The sequence below is a fragment of the Perognathus longimembris genome, chromosome 8 (assembly GCF_023159225.1).
Source record: "Perognathus longimembris pacificus isolate PPM17 chromosome 8, ASM2315922v1, whole genome shotgun sequence".
NCBI classification, from domain to species: Eukaryota; Metazoa; Chordata; class Mammalia; order Rodentia; family Heteromyidae; genus Perognathus; species Perognathus longimembris.
In genome coordinates this window covers 13,554,079-13,574,625 of record NC_063168.1, presented here as the reverse complement: position 1 = coordinate 13,574,625, position 20,547 = coordinate 13,554,079, and the positions used below count along the sequence as shown (strand labels likewise).

Here is a 20,547-nt window from a genome sequence, read left to right as displayed (position 1 = left end):
ATGAAGATAAGAGCTACAACTATAAAACTCGTCAAGCTGGGAGCTCTAACTACTCAGGAGGCTGAGATCTGAGGAACTCAGTTCAAATCCAGCATAGGTAGAAAAGTTTTTGAGCCTCTTATCTCTAACTAATTAGCAAAAATTTGGAAGTGGAGCTGTGGCTCAAGTGTTAGAAAGCCAACTTCAAGTGAAAAAGCTAACCAGGAAATTTAAGCCTCAATACCAGAAACAAAACAAAACAAAACAAAACAAAAAACCAAAAAGGGCTGGGGATATGGCCTAGTGGCAAGAGAGCTTGCCTTGTATACATGAGGCCCTGGGTTCGATTCCCCAGCACCACATATACAGAAAACGGCCAGAAGGGGCACTGTGGCTCAAGTGGTAGAGTGCTAGCCTTGAGCAAAAAGAAGCCAGGGACAGTGCTCAGGCCCTGAGTCCAAGCCCCAGGACTGGCCAAAAAAAAAAAAAAAAAAGAGCAAAAAAACAAAAAAAAAAACCCAACTCCTCCCTAAAACTAAACAACTTCTTAAAAAAATAGAAAGCTAGAAGGCCAGGCAATGACTTCTTAACTATAATATCAAAAACACAAATGAAAAATGGGTAAGTTGGACTCCATCAATATTAAAAGATTTTTATGCTGGAAATTATGTTGTAAAACAGGGATAAGATGACCCACAATGTATGAGAATATTTGCAAATCATGTATCTGATACAGAGGACTGGTGTCCAGAATACATAAAGAAGTCTTAGAAATCAAAAAGATACTTAAGCTTAAAAAATGGGCAAAATATTTGAATAAACATCTCTTCAGGAAAGGCACACAAATTCAGCATCACTGCTATCAGGGAAACTCAAGCCAAAACCACAATGAAATGCCACTTCCATTACTAGGATGTCTATAATAGAATAATAAGTGTTGGCAAGGGCATGGATAAAGTTGGAATCCTAGTACATTGCTAATAAAGATGTAAAATGATGCAGCCATTTTGAAATAAGTTTAGCAATTCCTCAAAAAGTTACACAAAGACTTACCCAGCAATTATATATTCCGGGGCACATACCTAAAAGACTGAAGACAGGCACTCAAACACTTACATACACATGTCAGAGCACTGTGATTCATAATGGCCCAAAGTAGAAACAACCCCAATGTCCACCAATAGATAGACAACATAAATCTAGTATAGCCATACAAGGGAATATTACCCAGAAATAAAAAGTTGTGAACTATTAATAAATGCTAAAGCATGTGTGAACCCTGAAAACATTACACTAAATGAAAGAAGCCAATGGCAAAAGACCACACAACAAACAACTCAATTTATATGAAATGTTATGAACAGTCAAATCCAGAGACAGACAGATGGATGACTGTCTAGGATTAGAGAGGGTATGGAGTAAGGTGTGGATAGGAAGTGATGACTGCTAATGAGTATGGAGCTTCTTTTTTTGGATGTTGAAAATGTTCTAAACTTAGGTTAGGGTGATGGTTGCACAGCTCTATAAATACACTAAAACCGCACCATATGTTGCCTACCATATGCTTAAGTAGTGATGTGTGAATTATATATCAATAAAGATGTTAAAAGAGAGAGGATGTGAGGTAGAATATTGACAACCAGAGCTCAACTGTGGTCCTGAGAGGATGTCAGTGAATGGATGCAGGTGAAAGGAGGCTGGAGAGATTGGTAGGAACTGAGGCATGAAGCCTCTTACAGGTCAGACTAAGGATCTAGATATGCTCTCAAAGGTAATGGAGAGAAACCAAAGGAAAGTGGCCCATCAGGTTTAACCACGGCCATCCTGGGGTATGTCTCATGCAGGCAGTAGGGGAGGAGACTTGGAACAGGAGACTAGGCCAGAGCAGGACTCACTACTCCTAGCTTTGGAACTCAGGGGAATGATGCATTCATATAAAACCGGTGCCTGCCTGCCCTCAAATAACTTACAGTGTAGATGGAATGAGGAGATGCTTACATAAACAGATCAGGTCAGAGGGAATCTGGACAGTGGCAGAGGAGGTACAAATTCCAGGCCATTAAGACCCTCTCCCTGGAGTTTGGCTGCTATCCCAATACACACATCTACCATGAAAGCTACCTGGGCAGGCCCCATCCTTTCATATGCTGGGCTTCCAGTTTGTTGACATTAGCCACCATGTGCACTGGACCAGGTCTCTCTTCCAGGCCATATAAATATTCCCATTCCTTCAATGTTTGTCAGTACTGTAGTCCTGAGTCTCTTTCTCTAGTCTCTCTCATAAGTCACTAGGATTCCTAGAAGACCCTTAAATAATCACCATAATAATCAGAGCACTGTCTGGCCACTTTAAGGACAAGTAGAGCATCCCTGGTTTATTAATGTAGCAGGTCTCCACAACTGCCAAAGTGACTTCAAGTAAGGTATCTTCACCATCCTGTGCTGGTGACATGGTGTGTACAAGAGCTCACCTCTCTCCTCTGCAGAATTCAAAGAGCAAGAGAATAAGATGCATGAGAAGTGGGGAAAAGAAACAAACAGTCGGGGCTGGGGATATGGCCTAGTGGCAAGAGCACTTGCCTTGTATACTTGAAGCCCTGAGTTCGATTCCCCAGCACCACATATACAGAAAATGGCCAGAAGTGGCGCTGTGACTCAAGTGGCAAAGTGCTAGCCTTGAGCAAAAAGAAGCCAGGGACAGTGCTCAGGCCCTGAGTCCAACGCCCATGACTGGCAAAAAAAAGAAAAAAAAAAAAAAAAGAAACAAACAGTCCACAGCATCCTAGTAAGTCATACCAAATGTCGTTATTGTAGGCTTTTCCTAGGAGACGAAAACAGAGACAGGATGTCTAAAAACGATCCAAGACAGCTGTGAAGGCCTTGGAACTAAAAGGGATTAACAGAATGTCTACAGGGCCAAACAGATGGAAAGAAGCAAGGGGACACGGGATGCACCTGGCTTCCCCAGAGCACAGATGTGTGGATGCTGATGAAGGGTAATGAGCCATGGACGTCAGACAGACACGCAGCAGGTAAGGAAGTTTGGCCTCAAGACTCCCAAAGCTTCCCGGTTCTTTCCAGGCCATGGTGTGTACTTAGGAAAACTAAATTCACCAATGACTTTTTTTCTTAATGTTTTCTCCTCCCTCTACCTCTTCCCTCTTCCTCCTTTTCTTCCTCTGTTTTTTTTTTTTTTTTTTTTTTGTGTGTGTGTGTGTGTGTCTGTACTGGGGCTTGAACTCAGGTGTCCTTGAGCTCCCCCACCCTCGCCCCCCATAGCTAGCACTTTATCACTTGAACCACAGCTCCACTTTTGGTATTTTGCTGGTTAACTGGAGATAAGAGCCTCACACACTTTCCTGCCCGGGCTGGCTTTGGACCAAGATCTTCACATCTCAGCCTCCTGAGTAGCTAGGATTACAGGTGTGAGCCATTGGCTCCTGACTTCTCTCTCTTTTTTTTTTTTTGGAGACAAGAGAAATTCACAACCTTTCTGCCTCGGCCTCCTGAGTCCTGTATCATTTAACACCATGCCAGGCCCCTTATTTATTTAAATGGATATGTACACTACAAAGGATATACAGACTAACGTAGAAACAACTGAATAAAAACCAGAATGAGAAAGACAACCTTGTGAATATTATCTCATTCGATTTTGGTGGCGACCCAGTTACACAGCTGATGCTGTCTACACATCCCAGCTGAGAAAACGGGGCCTCAAAACAATCCAGTAACTTGCACAGGGTTTCACTGCTATGAAGGGTGATCACACTTGAATTTAGGGAAGGGGAAGAAGGAGAAGGAGAAGAAGCAGCAGCAGCAGAAGCTGCTTTTCCCGCTCTGTGCAATATTGCCTCTAAGTTGTAGCTTCTGTGAGAATACTCTCCACCCAGAGAAACAGATCAATCTCTGAAGCCATTGGCTGGTGTAGCTAATTACTTTTCCTCCAGCTCCTTGGCTGCCTCAGCTGTGAGCTGCAGAAGATCACAAACCTGCATCCCCAGGACAACCAGGAAGGTTTGACAAGTTGATATTGATATGGATTCTTTTTCTGCTGTTTCTGGTAGGCAGAGCCCACAAAGCCCAATGAGGCTGCAATCCCATCACAAGCAATGACTGCCTCGTGTTTCAACTCATTGGCCGACAATGCCTGCCAGTGTTGCAGCACCACTGCCAGTTGCTGCCATGGACAAGAGAAGATAAGTGGGGAGAATTTTATTCAGAAAAGAAGTATCTCAAAGACTACTGCTGGTCTGTGTCTAGGTGGCTGAGTTTAGAGGTTTTTAATACCCTGGCTATGCTTCCATTGGTTGTCCCTGTTTTATAATTAGGTGCTTTGGAAGGTGGCTCTTTATTGGTTAGGTCTCACATATTCTGATTGGTTGTTAATTTCTAATCAGGTCCCTTCAGCCAATCCTCTTTCCAGGGTCGTGGGAAAGCTACTGAAGTGAGAGAAGGCTAAGGAGGGGCAGAAGCAAGATGTCCACAAAATAATGTCTCTTTTGCATATGGTTTCAGCTTGCTAGGCCAAGATACTGCCCAAGGACCCTGGGTTCTAAACCAATCTACCCTTTCACCCTCACTAATGCACTTGTAGCACACTGCTCAAGCACGGACCAAGCACTGAATTTGGTTAACTAAACTAGTTAATCCAAGTAACCATGGATTTGGGCAAGCATCCAGCCTTCCCGGCCATCATCTATAGATGGAGATGATGCTCTCCCTCTCAGATGATTATTTGAATACAAGAGATAATATATAGAAAGCATCTACCACCTTATTTATAAAAGTTAATATATAGAAAGCATCTACTAACTTATTTAAAAATTAATATAGAGAAGGCATCTACCATCTTCTTTAAAAAATTACCTCCGGGCCAGGGATCTGGCTCACGTGGTACAATGCTTGCCTAGCAAGTACAAAGCCCTAACTTCAAACCCCAGCAGCACCAAAAAAAAATCACTTCCTTCATCCTGAGCTGAATACTGTTAAGACAAGTTAATCACTCAAATTATCACTGGAATCTGCATTTGTTGATTAATTTACAAAAACAAATACACATAGAGAGACCTCCCTATCCCTTTCTTTGCTGTGATGAGGCTTAAACACAAGATCTTCCACACAACAGGCTCCAGGTAACATCATTAATCATAAAACAATGCCCAGAAAATGACCAGTGATATTAAGAGGATTTTCTCCTCCTGTTTTAAGAACAAGTCCACGGGCAGCATCAGGACAAAAGAACTCCACGTGTGCTGTGTGAGACCCATGTTACCACAAGCCATAGTTGCAGCAAACAGGAGGCCAACCCTGGGGGGGCAGATGGGTAAGTTAGTGGCTTTGTGTTGGGGGCTTCTCTTTGGTTTTGGAATGGTGAGATTAGGTTATTTTCCCCATCTCTTCAAACTTCCATTAACACTTGTTTGTAACACATTGGAGTCCATGTTATGGTTTAAATGTGTTCTTGGAAATGTTTTAATTGAAACCACACCTAACCTTTATGCGCTCAGGATCCACATAATGCGCTTTTTTCATGTCGCATTCTTCAGAACTGTAGTTTAACTTGAGGATGTAAAGGATCCACACTCCGAACACCAGCAATGTACACCTAGGGAAAAGAATACATCAAGTAGATATAATGATGCTGTCATGGGACTATCGAAAGGAAAAAGGTGGAGTAGAAACACAATCCTAACGGAGCTGGCCTGACATGAAGCATCAAGGTCCAACCTTTTTTTTTTTTTTTGGCCAGTCGTGGGCCTTGGACTCAGGGCCTGAGCACTGTCCCTGGCTTCTTCCCGCTCAAGGCTAGCACTCTGCCACTTGAGCCACAGCGCCGCTTCTGGCTGTTTTCTGTATATGTGGTGCTGGGGAATCGAACCTAGGGCCTCGTGTATCCGAGGCAGGCACTCTTGCCACTAGGCTATATCCCCAGCCCCAAGGTCCAACCTTTAACATCACCTAAGGGGCAAAGGAAGGTTCCATTTTCTGGTAGAACAAATTGGCCATTTATGGCTGCCTTCACTTATAGTCAATATGGAAGAACACCATCATAAAATCTGAATCATAATGGGATTATTGGACTGACAAAAAAGAGCAAATAACAGATTTGAGCTATAAAGTATGACCTTCAATTTTTTTGCTTCTCTAAAATTTATCAGTCTCTCCCCCCAAAAAAATCACACATAAAAGACTAATCTACTCATAAATATTTTTAAAGAATTCTACCCAGAATTCCTTAAGTAGTGAGTACAACGCTTCTTTTCTCTCCTGTCCCTGCTCACTAAAAACTATTTTTAAAGATCTGATAACTACTTCAGTGGCGTTAACAAACTTAAAGGTTAAAAAATTTTAAACCATAGCAGGAGAACCACTTCTTAAAATAATACATGTTCTTGAAATCAAAACAACAAAGGTAAAGAATAATCTTTTTGGGGGTGTGTGTGAAAAATAATTTTACTGAGCGAGAAAGCATTAGCATACCAGGACTGCACCCAAGGTCGGGGATCTCAAGATGCAAACGTAAAGAATAACCTTAAGGGGGATAGGACACTAAAGAAAGGGGCTGTTTTTTTTTTTTTAATTTTTATTTATTTATTTATTTATTTTTATTAATTGAACATAAATTTTTTTTACAAGGTGTTGTGCAAAGAGGGTGCAGCTACATAGTAGGGCAGTGTGTACATTTCTTGTGATATCTTACAACCTGTTTTTCCATCCCTTGTCTAGGTCAGGTAGACACATATGCATTATACAATGTATCAAGCACATATACAGTGTTCACAGACTTGGTCTCTATTGTCTCTCCATCTCCCTTTGTTAACAGTCATATATCAGGAAGATCATGCCCGAAAGGGGCTGTTTTTAAACTAAAGATCTTAATACTGTGCATGAAAATGGGTTATCTGGATAGGAAGAGACCAAACACACACACACACACACACACACACACACAATTTATCTCTCTGTCTCTCTCTCTTTCCTTTTATTTTTTTTTTCTTGTGCCAATACTGAGACTTGAATCAGGGTCTAGAAGCTGTCCCTTAACTTTTTGCTCAAGACTGCTGCTCTACCACTTGAACCACAGTTGTACTGGCTTTTTTTTTTTTTTTTTTGGTGCTGGTTAATTGGAGATGAGTATCATAGACTTTCCTGCCCAGACTGGCTTTGAATTGTGATCCTTAGATCTCAGCCACCTGAGTAAATAGGATGACAGGCATGAGCCACCAGGGCCCAGCAGGCTCTTCTATGTGCTATCATTCTTGTCCACATCACAAGCAATACAGGGCGCCCCACCTGGTCTTGTTTGTTGCCCTGTAGCTAGCAACCAACACAGTGCCAGGAATGCCTCAGACATTAAAAAATAGTGATTAATGACTAAAAGGAGGTGAACGTGATACAAGTCTTTACACAAATTTCCTTTTCTCACCTAGTATCCAACTGAGGTTGAATACTAGGTTTCAAGGTTGGATTTCTATCTTTTTTATCTTAGGATTTTCCTTCCCTCACTTTCTTCTTTTATTGTTTTTTGAGAGAGGGTCTTGCTAATATGTAGTCCAGTGTGGCCTATAACTTACTAATCACTAGGCTCAAATGCAAGCAGATCTTCCTGCCTTAGCTCCCAAGTACTGGGATTGCAGGATCCACACCTGGTTTTATCTAAAGATAAAAGGTTGGATACAGTATCTCACTCTTGTAATCTCACACTTAAGGGAGGCTGAGATCAGGAGAATCACAGTTTGAGGCCAGCTCTGGGGTGTAAAAAGCAAGACTCTTCCTGAAAAATACCTAAAATCCAAAATGGCTAGGGGTCAGCTCAAGTGGTAGATCATCTGCCTGGTAATAAGCACGTGGTCCTGAGTTCATACTCTAGCATTTCCAAAAATAAGTCATTCACATTATCAGACATCTATAGAATTTTTTACTTGGTTTGGCTTATAACAAACACGTCAAGTTTCTCCTTTATTAATCCTACCACATATTAGGCTATCAGGTGATCTATCATGTTTTAGTATTCAATAATAATGGTGTTCAAGTGTCTGTAGGGGACTTAAATTAGCTTAGGGAGAAAACCTCTTTTGTTAAATAATAGCACAAAAGACAGGGTGCTGGAAGTTGTTATAGGACATCCAAGCTGAGGAGCAGAGAATGAACACCTGCCAGGCACCGCGGGTTCCACCGAATATAGATGCACATATAAACCTCTTCATCTGCACGCGGAATCATGATAGGCCTTTAAATGACCCTTTGACCAAATAAACTTCTAGCCTCAGCCATCTTTGGGGTTCTCACTGCATTGTTCTCCAGTTCCAAGCCACTGCCTAAACAGGGAAGTTAAAGCGCAGAGGCTGGCACTTACTTGAGGATATCCTTTAACAACAAGCTGGGTCTTCTCATCTTGTTCTGGGCTCCGGTATACCATTGCAGGGGGGGCCTTGAGCAATCACTTCTCAGCTTCACAAAGTTGTGCTCGCTTGGCATTTCTGTGAAGAGAGGAGATGAGCACAGTGGCGGGGGTGGGGGGTGGGGGGAGAGAGACATGTTAGGTAGGGTTTTGAACTCAAGAACTTGTGCTTTCTAGGCAAACATGTTACTCTTGCTCTCTCTCTCAGCTTGTTTGTTTTTTCTTCCTATTCCAGGACTTGAACTCAGGGCCTCTTACTTGGCCTTTTGCTCATGGCTGGTGCTCTACACCTGAGCCATACTCTCAGACTGGCTTTTTGCTGGTCAACTGGAGTTAAGAGACTCACAGATTTTTCTGCCTGTGCTGCCCTTGAACTTTAACCCTCAGATGGCAGTCTTCTAAGTATTCCAAGCACTAGCCATCAGCACACAACCTCTGCAGCACTTTTGGTTTATTTTTCAGGTAAGAGTCATGTGCTTTTCTTAACTGAGCTTTTCTCAGACCACAACCCTATTTCTACCTCATAAGTAGCTAAGATTACAGATATGAGCCACTGTGCCTGGCCTGAAATTGACTTTTTTTGCCAGTCCCAAGGCTTGAACTCAGTGCTCAGGAGCTGTCCCTAAGCCTCTTTTTGTTCAAGGCTAGTAGTAGTGCTCTACCAGTTGAGCCACAGCACCACTTCTGGCCTTTTCTGAGTAATCTATTGGAGATAGGAGTCTCATCCTAGCTACTCAGGAGGCTGAGATCTGAGGATCAAGGTTTGAAGCCAGCCCAGGCAGAAAAGTCCCTGTGAGATTCTTAACTAGAACAAACTACTAAAAAAAATCCAGAAGTGGTGCTGTGGCTCAAGTGGTGGATCGCTGGCAATGAGCACAAAGAGGCTCAGGGACAGTGCTCAAGCCCTGAGTTCAAGCCCCAGGACCAGAAGAAAAAAAAAAAAGGAGTCTCACAGACTTTCTTCCCCGGGCTGGCTTTGAACTGTGATCCTAAGATCTTAGCTTCCTGAGTAGCTAGGATTACAGGCACAAGCCACTTTAAAGAATGCTGGCTTAAAGAGATTCTATGTTATTATATCCATACTATGGAATACTATTTGGCACCAAAAAGGAATGCACTCATGATATACACAATAATATGAGTGAACCAAAAAGTACTTACGTTGTGCTTGTTCTAAAAGATTGTACATATTGTAAAATTCCTAACATTTGCAGGCTTAATTTTTTTTAAACTTATCTTTAAGTAATTGTACAAAGGAGTTGCTATTTTAAACAAAACAATTTATTAGAAGTGGTACTATGGCTCAAGTGGTAGAATACTGCTAGCCTTGAGCACAAAATCTCAGGGACAGTGCCCATTCCCTGAGTTCAAATCCCAGGACTGGCACCCCCTTCCTCCCCCCAAAAGAGACAAAGCAGTTTATGAATGCAATGCATCTTGAATGTATTCTCCCCCTCTTCTCCTTTTCGTTCATCTACCCTTTTCCCCTTCACCCTACCCAACCCCATTCAAGTACCTACTTTCTATTTGTTGAACTTTGATTTTTGCCTTTTTAAGTAGTTACACTATTTGAGTTCTCCCTTTAGTCTACCATATTTCAAGTAATACATTTGTATACATGTACATACCACCCAATGTTTATTTACAAGTTTATAAGCTAAATCTAGCTTCCATCCATAAGGAAAAACATGTATCCCTTGTCTCTTTAGGCTTTCTCCAGCATTTCTACTCCTATCAAAAAAAATTACAAACCATGACACAGTAAAAGTATCAGCACAACCATGTTCATTGCAGCACTATTCACTATAGCCAAGTTATGGAATCAATCCAGATGCCCCTCAATGGACAAATGTAGTACAAAAAGGAATAGAATTTTACTCATCCATTGTGTATGTGCATGCATGCATGCATGCGTGCGTGCGTGCGTGTGTGTGTGTGTGTGTGTGTTAGTCCTAGAACTTGAACTCAAGACCTGGGTTCTGTCCCTGAGCTTCTTTTGCTCAAGGTTAGTGCTCTACCACTTGAGCCACAGCTTCACTTCCAGCCTTTTCTGAGTAGTTTGTTGGAGATAAGAATCTCATGAACTTTTCTGCCCAGAATGGCTTCAAACTTCGATCCTCAGATCTCAGCCTCCTGTGGAAGTAGGGTTATAGGCATGAGCCACCAGAGCCCAACTAAAACTGTACTATTTGTAAAGAAATTGAAAAAAAATTGTTGTTTCATTTTGTTTGGTTTCTTTTACCTTGAATGGATTTGTCCTTGAACATGACTACATATGTAAACACCTACATTTTCAGAAAATGACATTTTCTTATATCTGTATAGTACATTTTCTTATATCTGTCTAGTACTGTACTGGGGTTTGAGCTCAGGGCTCGTACTTGCTGTACAGCCATGCCTCTGGCCCTTTATGCTCTGGCTGTTTTTGAGATAAGCTTTCTTCTTGTTTAATCCGGCCTGGATCACAATCCTTCCATATATACTTCATTGCTGCAATGTCAGAATTATAGAAATCCAGAGAAGATGGGTGGGTGCCATGGGTTGTAAGAAGGGATGGAGGGACAGCCATGAAAGGCAGCATGTGGGACAATGAACAAAACAAAACAACAACAAACAGAAAAAGGTGACACATGAAGTAAAAACAAGATTATCAAAAGTTTAAAAGAAACCTTTCCTTCAAAATCTACATGTTAAGGGATATACCTGTTTATATTCTATTTTGCTTCCCCCCCACCCCCCAGTGATGGAGACTGAACTCGAGCCTCACATTTGCTAGCCAAATATTTTCTTTTCCCCTTTTTACCTTAAACAACCTTTCTTTCACTCCAATTCTATGAATCGAGAATTTTACCATTCCTAGGCTGCAAGAATTCTTCACCACTGTATTCCCTCTGTTCGCACAGTTTCAAACAATAGTGCCAAAGACCTTATTAGGAAACCTTTGCTGAAGAATCGACTGAATTCTTAAATGAGAAGTCCGAGCTACTGAGATGCTGGAAGGCTTTCAGAAACAACTCTGTGGTTACCTAATGTATAGTCAGCCAAGTGGAGGGAACCGCCAGACTACTGCAGACAGTACTCGCATAAAATTGAGGTGTGCTGAGTTGTCCAAATTTTTATGACCAGAATGACCCTCAATTCATACCCAGGTGGACCTCCAGAGAACAAAGCGAGCCATGGTGAGACTATGAGAAAGAAGCTAAGTTTCCATCAGTGTGCACTGGGCAGCCCTGTTGGCTCTGGCTCTGGCAAGGCCTTAGGACTACAAACTTGTAATCTGCATTTCGCAGACTCTTGTCTTGCCAGCTGGCTTCCTGTTAAACTGTGTTCCTGGGATGTGCTAGCCAAAGACTGGAAGACAAAAGTAGTCATTCAATTCCCAACAGCGGCAGCAAAGGCAGCAAGCAAAGAAGGGGGAGGGGTAGTCTACATATAACAGCAGCAGCCATGAGCAGCCAGGAACCTTGCTTTGTGCCTGGCAGAAGCCATGACATTGCAGCAGCTTTGGATAAATACAAGCTTCAGCTCAGGATTGACAGCAACGGCTACCTGATGTCTAGCTCACGTTTCCTTCTTTGATGTCTTGGGGCCCTTCCACTTCCTTGAAATTAATCCCTGGTATTAAAGCCCTTTCTGCTTGAATTAACTGTGGTGGTTTCTGTTTTCTTGCTATTGACTGGTATGCTGGACAATTTTCTTTCGCCACTTCCAGGAAAGAAGAATGAAGCTAGGAATGGAGCGGCTGTGGAGGGGACAAGAAGGTCTACAGGAGTACCTGCCTATTCCCCCATCACTGAGCTGCAGCAGCGGGTTTGGCAAATCTCCCTGGAGAAGAGCTCAGGAGGGCTCGTAGAGGGGCAAAGCATTTGTGGCCCAAGGCCTGCATCCAGCCCCTCCTCCCACTGCTGTGAAGTCGGGGCAAGTTACTACCATTTTATGTAGCTATAGTTTCCCCTCATCTGTACAATGGGTACCCCAGTATTATCTCCCTCGCAGGAGAACATGAGGAATACACGCGACACAGTGGGGGGAGAGTTAAGATGCATGCACAAAGCAGGTGGAATCACTTCCTGTTGCTATCATTATTCCACACAAAGGGAAGTTATCAGTGACCAGCTTCATTTTTTTAAAAATTTGATCTCATGATTTTGTCTTCATAACAAAAGTTGAAACGACCTCATGATTATACTGTCTTTTTTTTTTTTTTTTTTTGCCAGTCCTGGGCCTTGGACTCAAGGCCTGAGCATTGTCCCTGGCTTCTTCCCGCTCAAGGCTAGCACTCTGCCACCTGAGCCACAGCACCCCTTCTGGCCGTTTTCCATATATGTGGTGCTGGGGAATCGAACCTAGAGCTTCATGTAGGAGGCAAGCACTCTTGCCACTAGGCCATATTCCCAGCCTGATTATACTGTCTTCATAACAAAAAGCTGGAGCTTAGAACTGGATGACTTGGGGCTGGGAATATGGCCTAGTGGTAGAGTGCTTGTCTGCCATACACGAAGCCCTGGGCTCGATTCCTCAGCACCAAATATATAGAAATAAGCCAGAAGTGGCGCTGTGGCTCAAGTGGCAGAGTGCTAGCCTTGAGCAAAAAGAAGCCAGGGACGGTGCTCAGGCTCTGAGTTCAAGCCCCAGGACTGGCCAAAAAGAAAAAAAAGAAAAAAGAACTGGAGGACTTGCCCCTTTCTCTTCTTATCTCCACCTAGTTCAAAATGTTTAATGTTTGCAACTCTTAATAAATAGCATTCTCTTAGATCTGCAGTTGGGCTCAACACAGTCAAGCCTCAGCACAATCTTCTTTGTAGTCTTAGCTTTTTTTCCAGAAAATTAGCTTAGTCTGACCACCATAGCCACTCTGCTTCCTGTCCCTGTGCATACAGAGAGTCCTTGCCCTTCATGTACTGTGTGACTTTGTGCTGCTTGCCATACTGGGGGCATCTATTTATCAACACAGAAAGATAGGATGAGATGTTTTCTGAAAATGTAGGCATATACACATGTAGTCACGTTCAGGGACGAATTCATTTAAGGCAAAAAGCAACCAAGGATTCACTTCTTCTGACTTTCAAGGAGACCATCGGCATTCCACACCCTCAACATCACAAGAAGGCAACCCTCCTAGCGCATTTACAAAATGAGGGGGCCCTGAAATCTCATGTGGTGGCATGCCATCGTAACCCTTCATTAGAGAGGGTGAGTCACGATGGCTTGGAGGCTAGCTGTGTCTACACAGTGAGAGCCAGTCTCAAACAAAACAAACAAAAAGTCCTTGAGCAAAAGAAGCCCAAGAACAGGCCCAGGCCCTGAGTTCAAGCCCCAGGACTGGCAAAAAAAAAAAAAAAAAAAAAAAGCCTAAACAGTAAAGTAACACACTGGGTGCAAGTGGCTCACACCTGTAATCCTAGTAACTTGGGAGGCTAAAAATGGAAAACCATTCTACCATGGGCAGGAAAGTTTATGAGCCCCCTTCTCAACCCCTAGCTGGCTATAGTTCCGCACCTGTTACCCTAAGCTATATGGAAGGCTATACTGGGATATATGCAGTTCCAGGCCAGTCCAGGCAGAAAAGTCTACAAGACTCCCTCTCATCAAGTCAACACTGGTTGACATGGTGTCTGTCATCCCAGCAAGCCAGGAAGCCTACTAAAGTAGGCAGGCTAGGGTCCAAGTACACACTCTAGCAGGAAGTGAAACAATATTTCAAGAATAACTAGTACAAAAATAGCGCTGGTGGTATGGCTCAGAAGTAGAGCACCAGCCTAGCAAGGTCAGTTCAAACTTAAGCAGAGATGAAGCAAGCACACAAAACCAGAAATATGTGATGTTGAAGTCTCTGTGTATGTTACGGTTTGGATAAGTGTATCTCAAAGCTCCACGGGTTAAAGGCTTGATCCTCAGGTGGAACTTCTGGGAAGCAGTGAAACCTTAGGTCATTGAAGGGATGCGCCTGAAGAGGATCATGGGATGTCATGATGGGCCCAAAGCAATAGGGCCACTCAGTCTTGGACTGTGACCTCCAGTATTATAAGCTTAAATTAACCTTTCCTCTTTTTTTTTTTTTTTGGTTTGGTCAGTTGTGGGGCTTAACTCAGGGCCTAGGTGCTATCCCTGAGCTCTTTTGCTCCAGGCTAGTGCTCTACCACTTTGTGCCACAGTGCCACTTCAAGCTTTTTCTGTGATTAATTGGAGATAAGAGTGTCATGGACTTTCCTGCCCTGTCTGGCTTTGAATCACGATCCTCAGATCTCAGCTTCCTGAGTAGTTATGATTACAGGCATGAGCCACTGGCAGCCGGCTAATCTTTCCTCTTTATAAGTTAATTATCTCAGGTATTTCATTTAGCAATGGAAAGCTATTAGTTTAAAGACTGTTCAGGGCTGGGAATATGGCTTAGTGGTAAAGTACTTGCCTAGCATGCATAAAGCCCTGGGTTAGATTCCTCAGCACCACATAAACACAAAATGCCAAAAGTGGGGCTATGGCTCAAATGGTAGAGCGCTAGCCTTATGCAAAAAGTAGCTCAGCGACAGTGCCTAGGCTCTGAGTTCCAGCGTCAGGACTGGCAAAAAAGTGTTAGTTGAAAGTCATGATCACTTTTGGTACCTGCACGTTCTCATTCTTTTGTCTTTAACATACTGTTTGATGAAAGGTGGGCTACATGTAAAGGCTCAATTATATCAACATTGAATCACAGGCATGCTAGGTTATCTATGTTCCTTACATTCCAGTGACAACTATGCTTTTAACAAAAATGTGGCTTGGGGTATGGATCATCAGTAGAGCGCCCATTTAGCAAATACAGGGCCCTAAAAGCTTAAACCCAGTATAAAAAATGATCAGAACGTAAGGGAGGATTACGTGTGTATCCAAAAGTGATTGCAGGTATCACGGTATTTGGAGCAAAGTTCACCTAGCTATTACGAACAGGTTGAACAACTCTGGATGAGTTCATTTGTATTTTTGTAATGAACTCTCTACAGTCCTAGTTTTATTCTAAAAAATTGAAACTTTTCATTTTGGGAGAAAATCTTAAAGCTATGATTGACATTTTATCTATTAAAATATATTTGAAAAACATCCCAACAAAATATTTTTAGAGCTGTACTCTGGGGGCTCATGCCTCCTAGCTACTCAGGAGGCTGAGATCTGAGCATCTCAGAAAAGCCGGTAAGAGTCTTATCTCTAATTAACCAGCAAAAGCCAGAAGTAGAGGTATGGCTCAAGTAGTAGAGTGCCAGCCTTGAGTGGACAAAAGCTGCCCTGGGCTCAAGCCTCAGTACCCCAAAAATTATTTTTCTTTTTAAGAAACCCTAGATCATTTTTTCAGTGTGTTAGGGACAATATTTCAAACCATGCATTCAAGAATGAAAAAATAAGTGCAGGGATTCCAGCACTTGGATGGAAGAAGCAGGAGGATCAAGTTCTAGGACAGCTTGGACAACATAGTCAAATCAAACTTTGCCTCAAAAAAAACCCTCAGAAACTAAGTTCACAGATTTTCAGAGGGAAGTTCAACAGGAAATGACCGTGTGTCCAGCCAGCCCTGGCAGGAAAAGATCCATGAGACTCTTCTCTCCAATTAACCAGCAAAAAGTTGGAACTGGAGATGTGGCTCAAGTGGTAGAGTGCCATCTGTGAAGCAAAAGCAAAGAAGTCAGGTGAGAGCACCAAACCCTAAGTTCCAGTTCCAGTACCAGTACAAATAAAAGGGGGGGGGGAAGGAATAAAAAAGATGATAGAGGCCCCTCCCACTAGAGGGCTTGTATATCCACCTCCCATAGCAATGTTACCTGGAGACGTAGCCTGTTGTAACCATCTTCCCACACTAAAGCCACCCCTAGCTAAAGGTGTGCCTGCACACACTTAGCCTCCATTCATTTTACATGAACAATTCAATTTGACCAGTAGAAATAGTCAATTCAATCTGGGCTATAACAGACCACTACAGATGGGCCTTGCCTAGCAAGACTGCTTTTAGGGATGCATCTTCCTGTATTATAACACCTGCCATCATGAGGCAAGTTGTTCATACTTTCAAACTTAGTATAATTTATCTTCTGTCTCCCTATATAAGCCATAGATTACATGCAAGCAGGGGCCCTTGCTTTACCTACTCTCATTTTCAGAGGCCCCTGCTGGGCATCCATTATCTATTTACGGAGTAAATACTCATTTCTCAAGGGTTGCAGAGGCAGTGGTGGCTTTGGGCATTCCTCCAGACTTCTTTTTGCCAGCTGTCACAAGAGCTAGCTGGTCTGCCTTCGGCCCTGTGGCACCCTCCCGGTTCCCCTTCTCCATTTCCTAAGTCTTTGGGTCCCCAAGGTCTATCAATTTGGATCTTCTCCTTTCTGAGGCTACCCAGGCAATAACCTTCTCATAATGTCTTCACCCTGACCCAGAAAAGATTTATCTTTAAAAGTATTTTCCTGTTCACATATCAAAATGTTATGGATTCTTGGTAGTCTCTATGTCTGCAGTCACTCCTGTTTCCCATGGTGGATGACAGCCGCCCAAGCGGCTAAGTCACTCACTGTCCCCTAACTGACTTCACCCCAGTGCCTATCTAGGCAGGGTGGGAGAAGTGAGTCCCTGGGAAATGTATTTGGGTACAACAAAAGCTGGTCTTTGAGGACACACGGATGCATCTGCTCTCACCATTGCTAGGTACTGTGAGAGACTTTTGCTTGGGGCTTTTCTGGTCAAAAGGAACAGAACCTGTACTGTGGTTTAATTGGCTATCCCTTTCACCCTGGCCAACTGCAAAACCGGAAACCCTGTTCGATGCGACCTCCAGGTTTACATAGATGCCATTAAGATTCAATGAAGAGGGGCTGGGGATATGGCCTAGTGGCAAGAGAGCTTGCTTCCTATACATGAGGCCCTGGGTTCGATTCCCCAGCACCACATATACAGAAAACGGCCAGAAGTGGCGCTGTGGCTCAAGTGGCAGAGTGCTAGCCTTGAGCAAAAGGAAGCCAGGGACAGTGCTCAGGCCCTGAGTCCAAGGCCCAGGACTGGCCAAAAAAAAAAAAAAAAAGATTCAATGAAGAGCAGCCCAAGATGGCAGACCTGCAAAATTCATCGTCCATGTGCCCCTGGGGGAGTTTAATGAAGCAGTCAATGACGTTCGGCTGCTACTTAACAATGGCAGCCTCCCCGGGAAAGAGCAGCACCTGCATTTGCCCAGCATAACATGGATTAGTTCACACTGTGAAGACAGAAGGATAGGAAGATCAGGTCTTAATAACAGAGCACGGTAATCCGAGCAATAGATGATTTTTAGATCCAAGGAACAAAACTTCCTTTAAGTAAGTGACCCTCTCCTCTGCCCCCAGCCAGGAAGGGGATGGAGGTTTGAAGTCTTGCAGAGAATCCTGTGACAGTGCACCTTCTGTACTGTTTATGCTGAAACTACAGGTGGGCAACACACTATAGTTGTATGCACTGGAAACCACCAGTTTCAGCCTAAAACTTCTGGAATGGCTGCTGGAGGTGAGAGTGGAAGTTCACAACCACACTACATATATATATATATATATATATATATATATATATATATATATATATATATATATATATATATAGCACAAGGGGTTGCAGTGCTAATTTCAGGTTCACTAATATGAAGATGGCAATGTCCAATTGGTTAGTTATAAAGATGTACAAGATTCAATAACTGTTTCTAATGAAGTCCAAACTGCCAGAAACTTTATTAAAAATCATAGAGAGTGCAGAAAATGAGTATCAGACAGCAACTAGTGAAACTGGCAATGTTTGTACCACATTCAAGGCCTTGTGCTGGCAACTTGGAATTACCAGCACCAAAATTGACTGGAGCAAGATACTCAACTAGAAGATTGGCAAAGAAATGCAAAATGCTTAAAAGATGATTACAGGATTCTTTAGTATGTGGAAGGAAAAGGATTCAACATGGTCATATGATAAATAATTTATAAACAAGACAGAGATTTTGCTAGGGCTTTCAAAGTCAACTGATTTTCTACCCTCATGGAATACTGTCGAACCTATAGCATTGTCTTGATTTTTTTTTTTTTGTATTCTCTACCTTATAGTTCTCTGGTATCACTACATCTACTTGTGTAAATCTTTTTCTCCCTGCTACATTTAATGGAGATATCCTGGAGTCATTTTACTGCTTAGAAAATTTTCCTAGCCATGAATTCCTGTTGAAATGAATTCCTGATTGAAAGAAAATATGGTCAGTAGGGATTTTTTTGTTTTGTTTGTTTCTTAAACCCAATTCTCCAAAGTACTTGTCATACCATCAGTAGTTTTTACTGATCCACCAACAGCTAAAGAGTCTATGCTATAAACCAGCTCAACGGAAGACACACTCATCCTTCTCCCTCTGACTGCTTTGATCATCATCTACAGTATCTCACAAATGTAGTTTTGGGGCTTTGGGGGGTCTATTTGGTGGGGGAGAAAATTTTTTGGAAATTCCTTGAGGCTGGAGATATGGCTTAGTGGTATACCCGGCTTCTCTGGGGGTCTTATTTCTTTATATCCAAAGACGAGCATGCTTGCTTTTTTTTCTTTCTCCCACTGTCTTCTCATCAAGTACTTTGTAGTTAGAAACATCTACATTTTTAGGAGAGTTCTGTCCACATATATTTTTTGCTTCCTCTCCAAGAACCGGTGACCTATTGTGGATGTGGTAGAGTATAAAACTTGAAAAATGTAGATGTTGAAGGAATAATGGCTATCATGGGCTTTAAGGCTTTGTGGCAGGATTGTAATATGAGCAAACAAGACAGAAAACTATGTAAATCACAGAAACTGAAAATGAACCCAAGTGAAAAGGATACCTTCCAGGAAGTGTCTTTCTATTGTAACCTGTTATTTAAGGGAATACTAGGGTTTTCTCCCAAAATAGATGTAAAACTTGTTCCATATTACTCTTCCTTTAACCAACCTGGCAAGAACTCAAATAACTGATAAAGCAACCCTTCCCAGGTATACTGGCAGGTATGCTTATAATCTCAGACTATGCAGGAAACATAGATATGATATGACAACTGGGAGTGGTGGGTTCATTTACATTGTTTACCTTAAGGGAAAGTCAGTTTTTTAAAAAAACAAGTAGTATCTTCCTACCTGTCTCCAAATAATTGTCAAAACAGAAGGGTTTGGGTTTCAGCTTTGTTTTCACTCCACAATAGTCAAGCAACAATCTGTTTCTAAGTGAAAGCTATGTAAGCATTTGTGTTTATTTCAAATAAAATATATTTGTAGTATTTGTCATTCACACCATCCATCTATACTACACTACCCTCTGTATCAGGTAGTCCAATAGAAATATACTTGTTCTGTTTTTTAAGAAAATTAAGTGAGGAGTTCCTGATGAAACTAAGGCCAGGCAAAATTAAATTCCTCTAGCAAGATGGCATAGGAAAATTGGATAGCTCCTAATATTATGCTAGCAGGAAAAAAGGGAGGGGGTGTAAAGGTTGTACTTTAATCCTCAAAAACACTGCCCTGGATGGGACCATCAACTAAAAATCCAGAGGTAAATGGCTCCAATGTGCTTCATTGTTGTGACTGGGACAAGGTCTTTAATTGGGTGTTGTGGGATTAATTCATATGAAGACTAATGTTAAGAGTTTCAAGGAAAGAATAGAAAAATAAGAGAGGGGAATTGTGAGGAAAAACTGTCTTTTATATTGCAGTATGTTGCTTACAAGTTCCTGCTTTTGCTTGGTGGTTAAGGAAAAGAGGAAATGCATTGGGATATAAAAGGATTTTTGAAATGTAAGGTTTTTGTCTTAAACTGGTTTCTTTTCAAGATGGAATTAAGACATGTGCCAGACTGTTCAAGAAATAGCAGAGGGTGTGGATATATTACTTGTGAACTGTCAAATCTTATTTCAAAATCACCATATATATGTGTGTGTGTGTGTGTGTATATATATATATATATATATTTTTTTTTTTTTTACCCTATTCAAACTAGCCAATTGTGAGCAGCTTGTGGGAAAAAAAAGTCTGTGTGTCTGATGAGGAAATAAATCTTACTAAGTTTCTGACTTAAAGAAATATAAGGGAAGGTATTAGTGCATTAGTGAACTTCCTTTGTTGTTGTTGTTTGTGCTCATACTGGGGCTAGAACTCAGGGCCAGACCACTGTCCCTTAGCTATTTTGC

At 42.1% G+C, this 20,547-nt stretch overlaps 1 protein-coding gene and 1 pseudogene across 2 annotated transcripts in view; one reads left to right on the top strand and one right to left on the bottom strand.

Annotated features, from left to right (window-relative positions):
* The window catches only part of St3gal5 (ST3 beta-galactoside alpha-2,3-sialyltransferase 5), a 57,204-nt gene that overhangs the window by 14,803 nt on the left and 21,854 nt on the right, over nucleotides 1-20,547 (bottom strand). For both annotated transcript variants that reach the window (XM_048352564.1, XM_048352565.1), the window contains exons 2-3: nucleotides 8,339-8,462; nucleotides 5,476-5,587 (exon numbers count right to left, since the gene is read on the bottom strand). In XM_048352564.1, coding sequence (XP_048208521.1) covers nucleotides 5,476-5,587; nucleotides 8,339-8,460 — 234 coding nt within the window. In that variant the 5' untranslated portion in view covers nucleotides 8,461-8,462. The remainder of the gene's footprint in view (nucleotides 1-5,475; nucleotides 5,588-8,338; nucleotides 8,463-20,547) is intronic.
* Nucleotides 16,396-19,146, top strand: LOC125355951 (annotated as a pseudogene).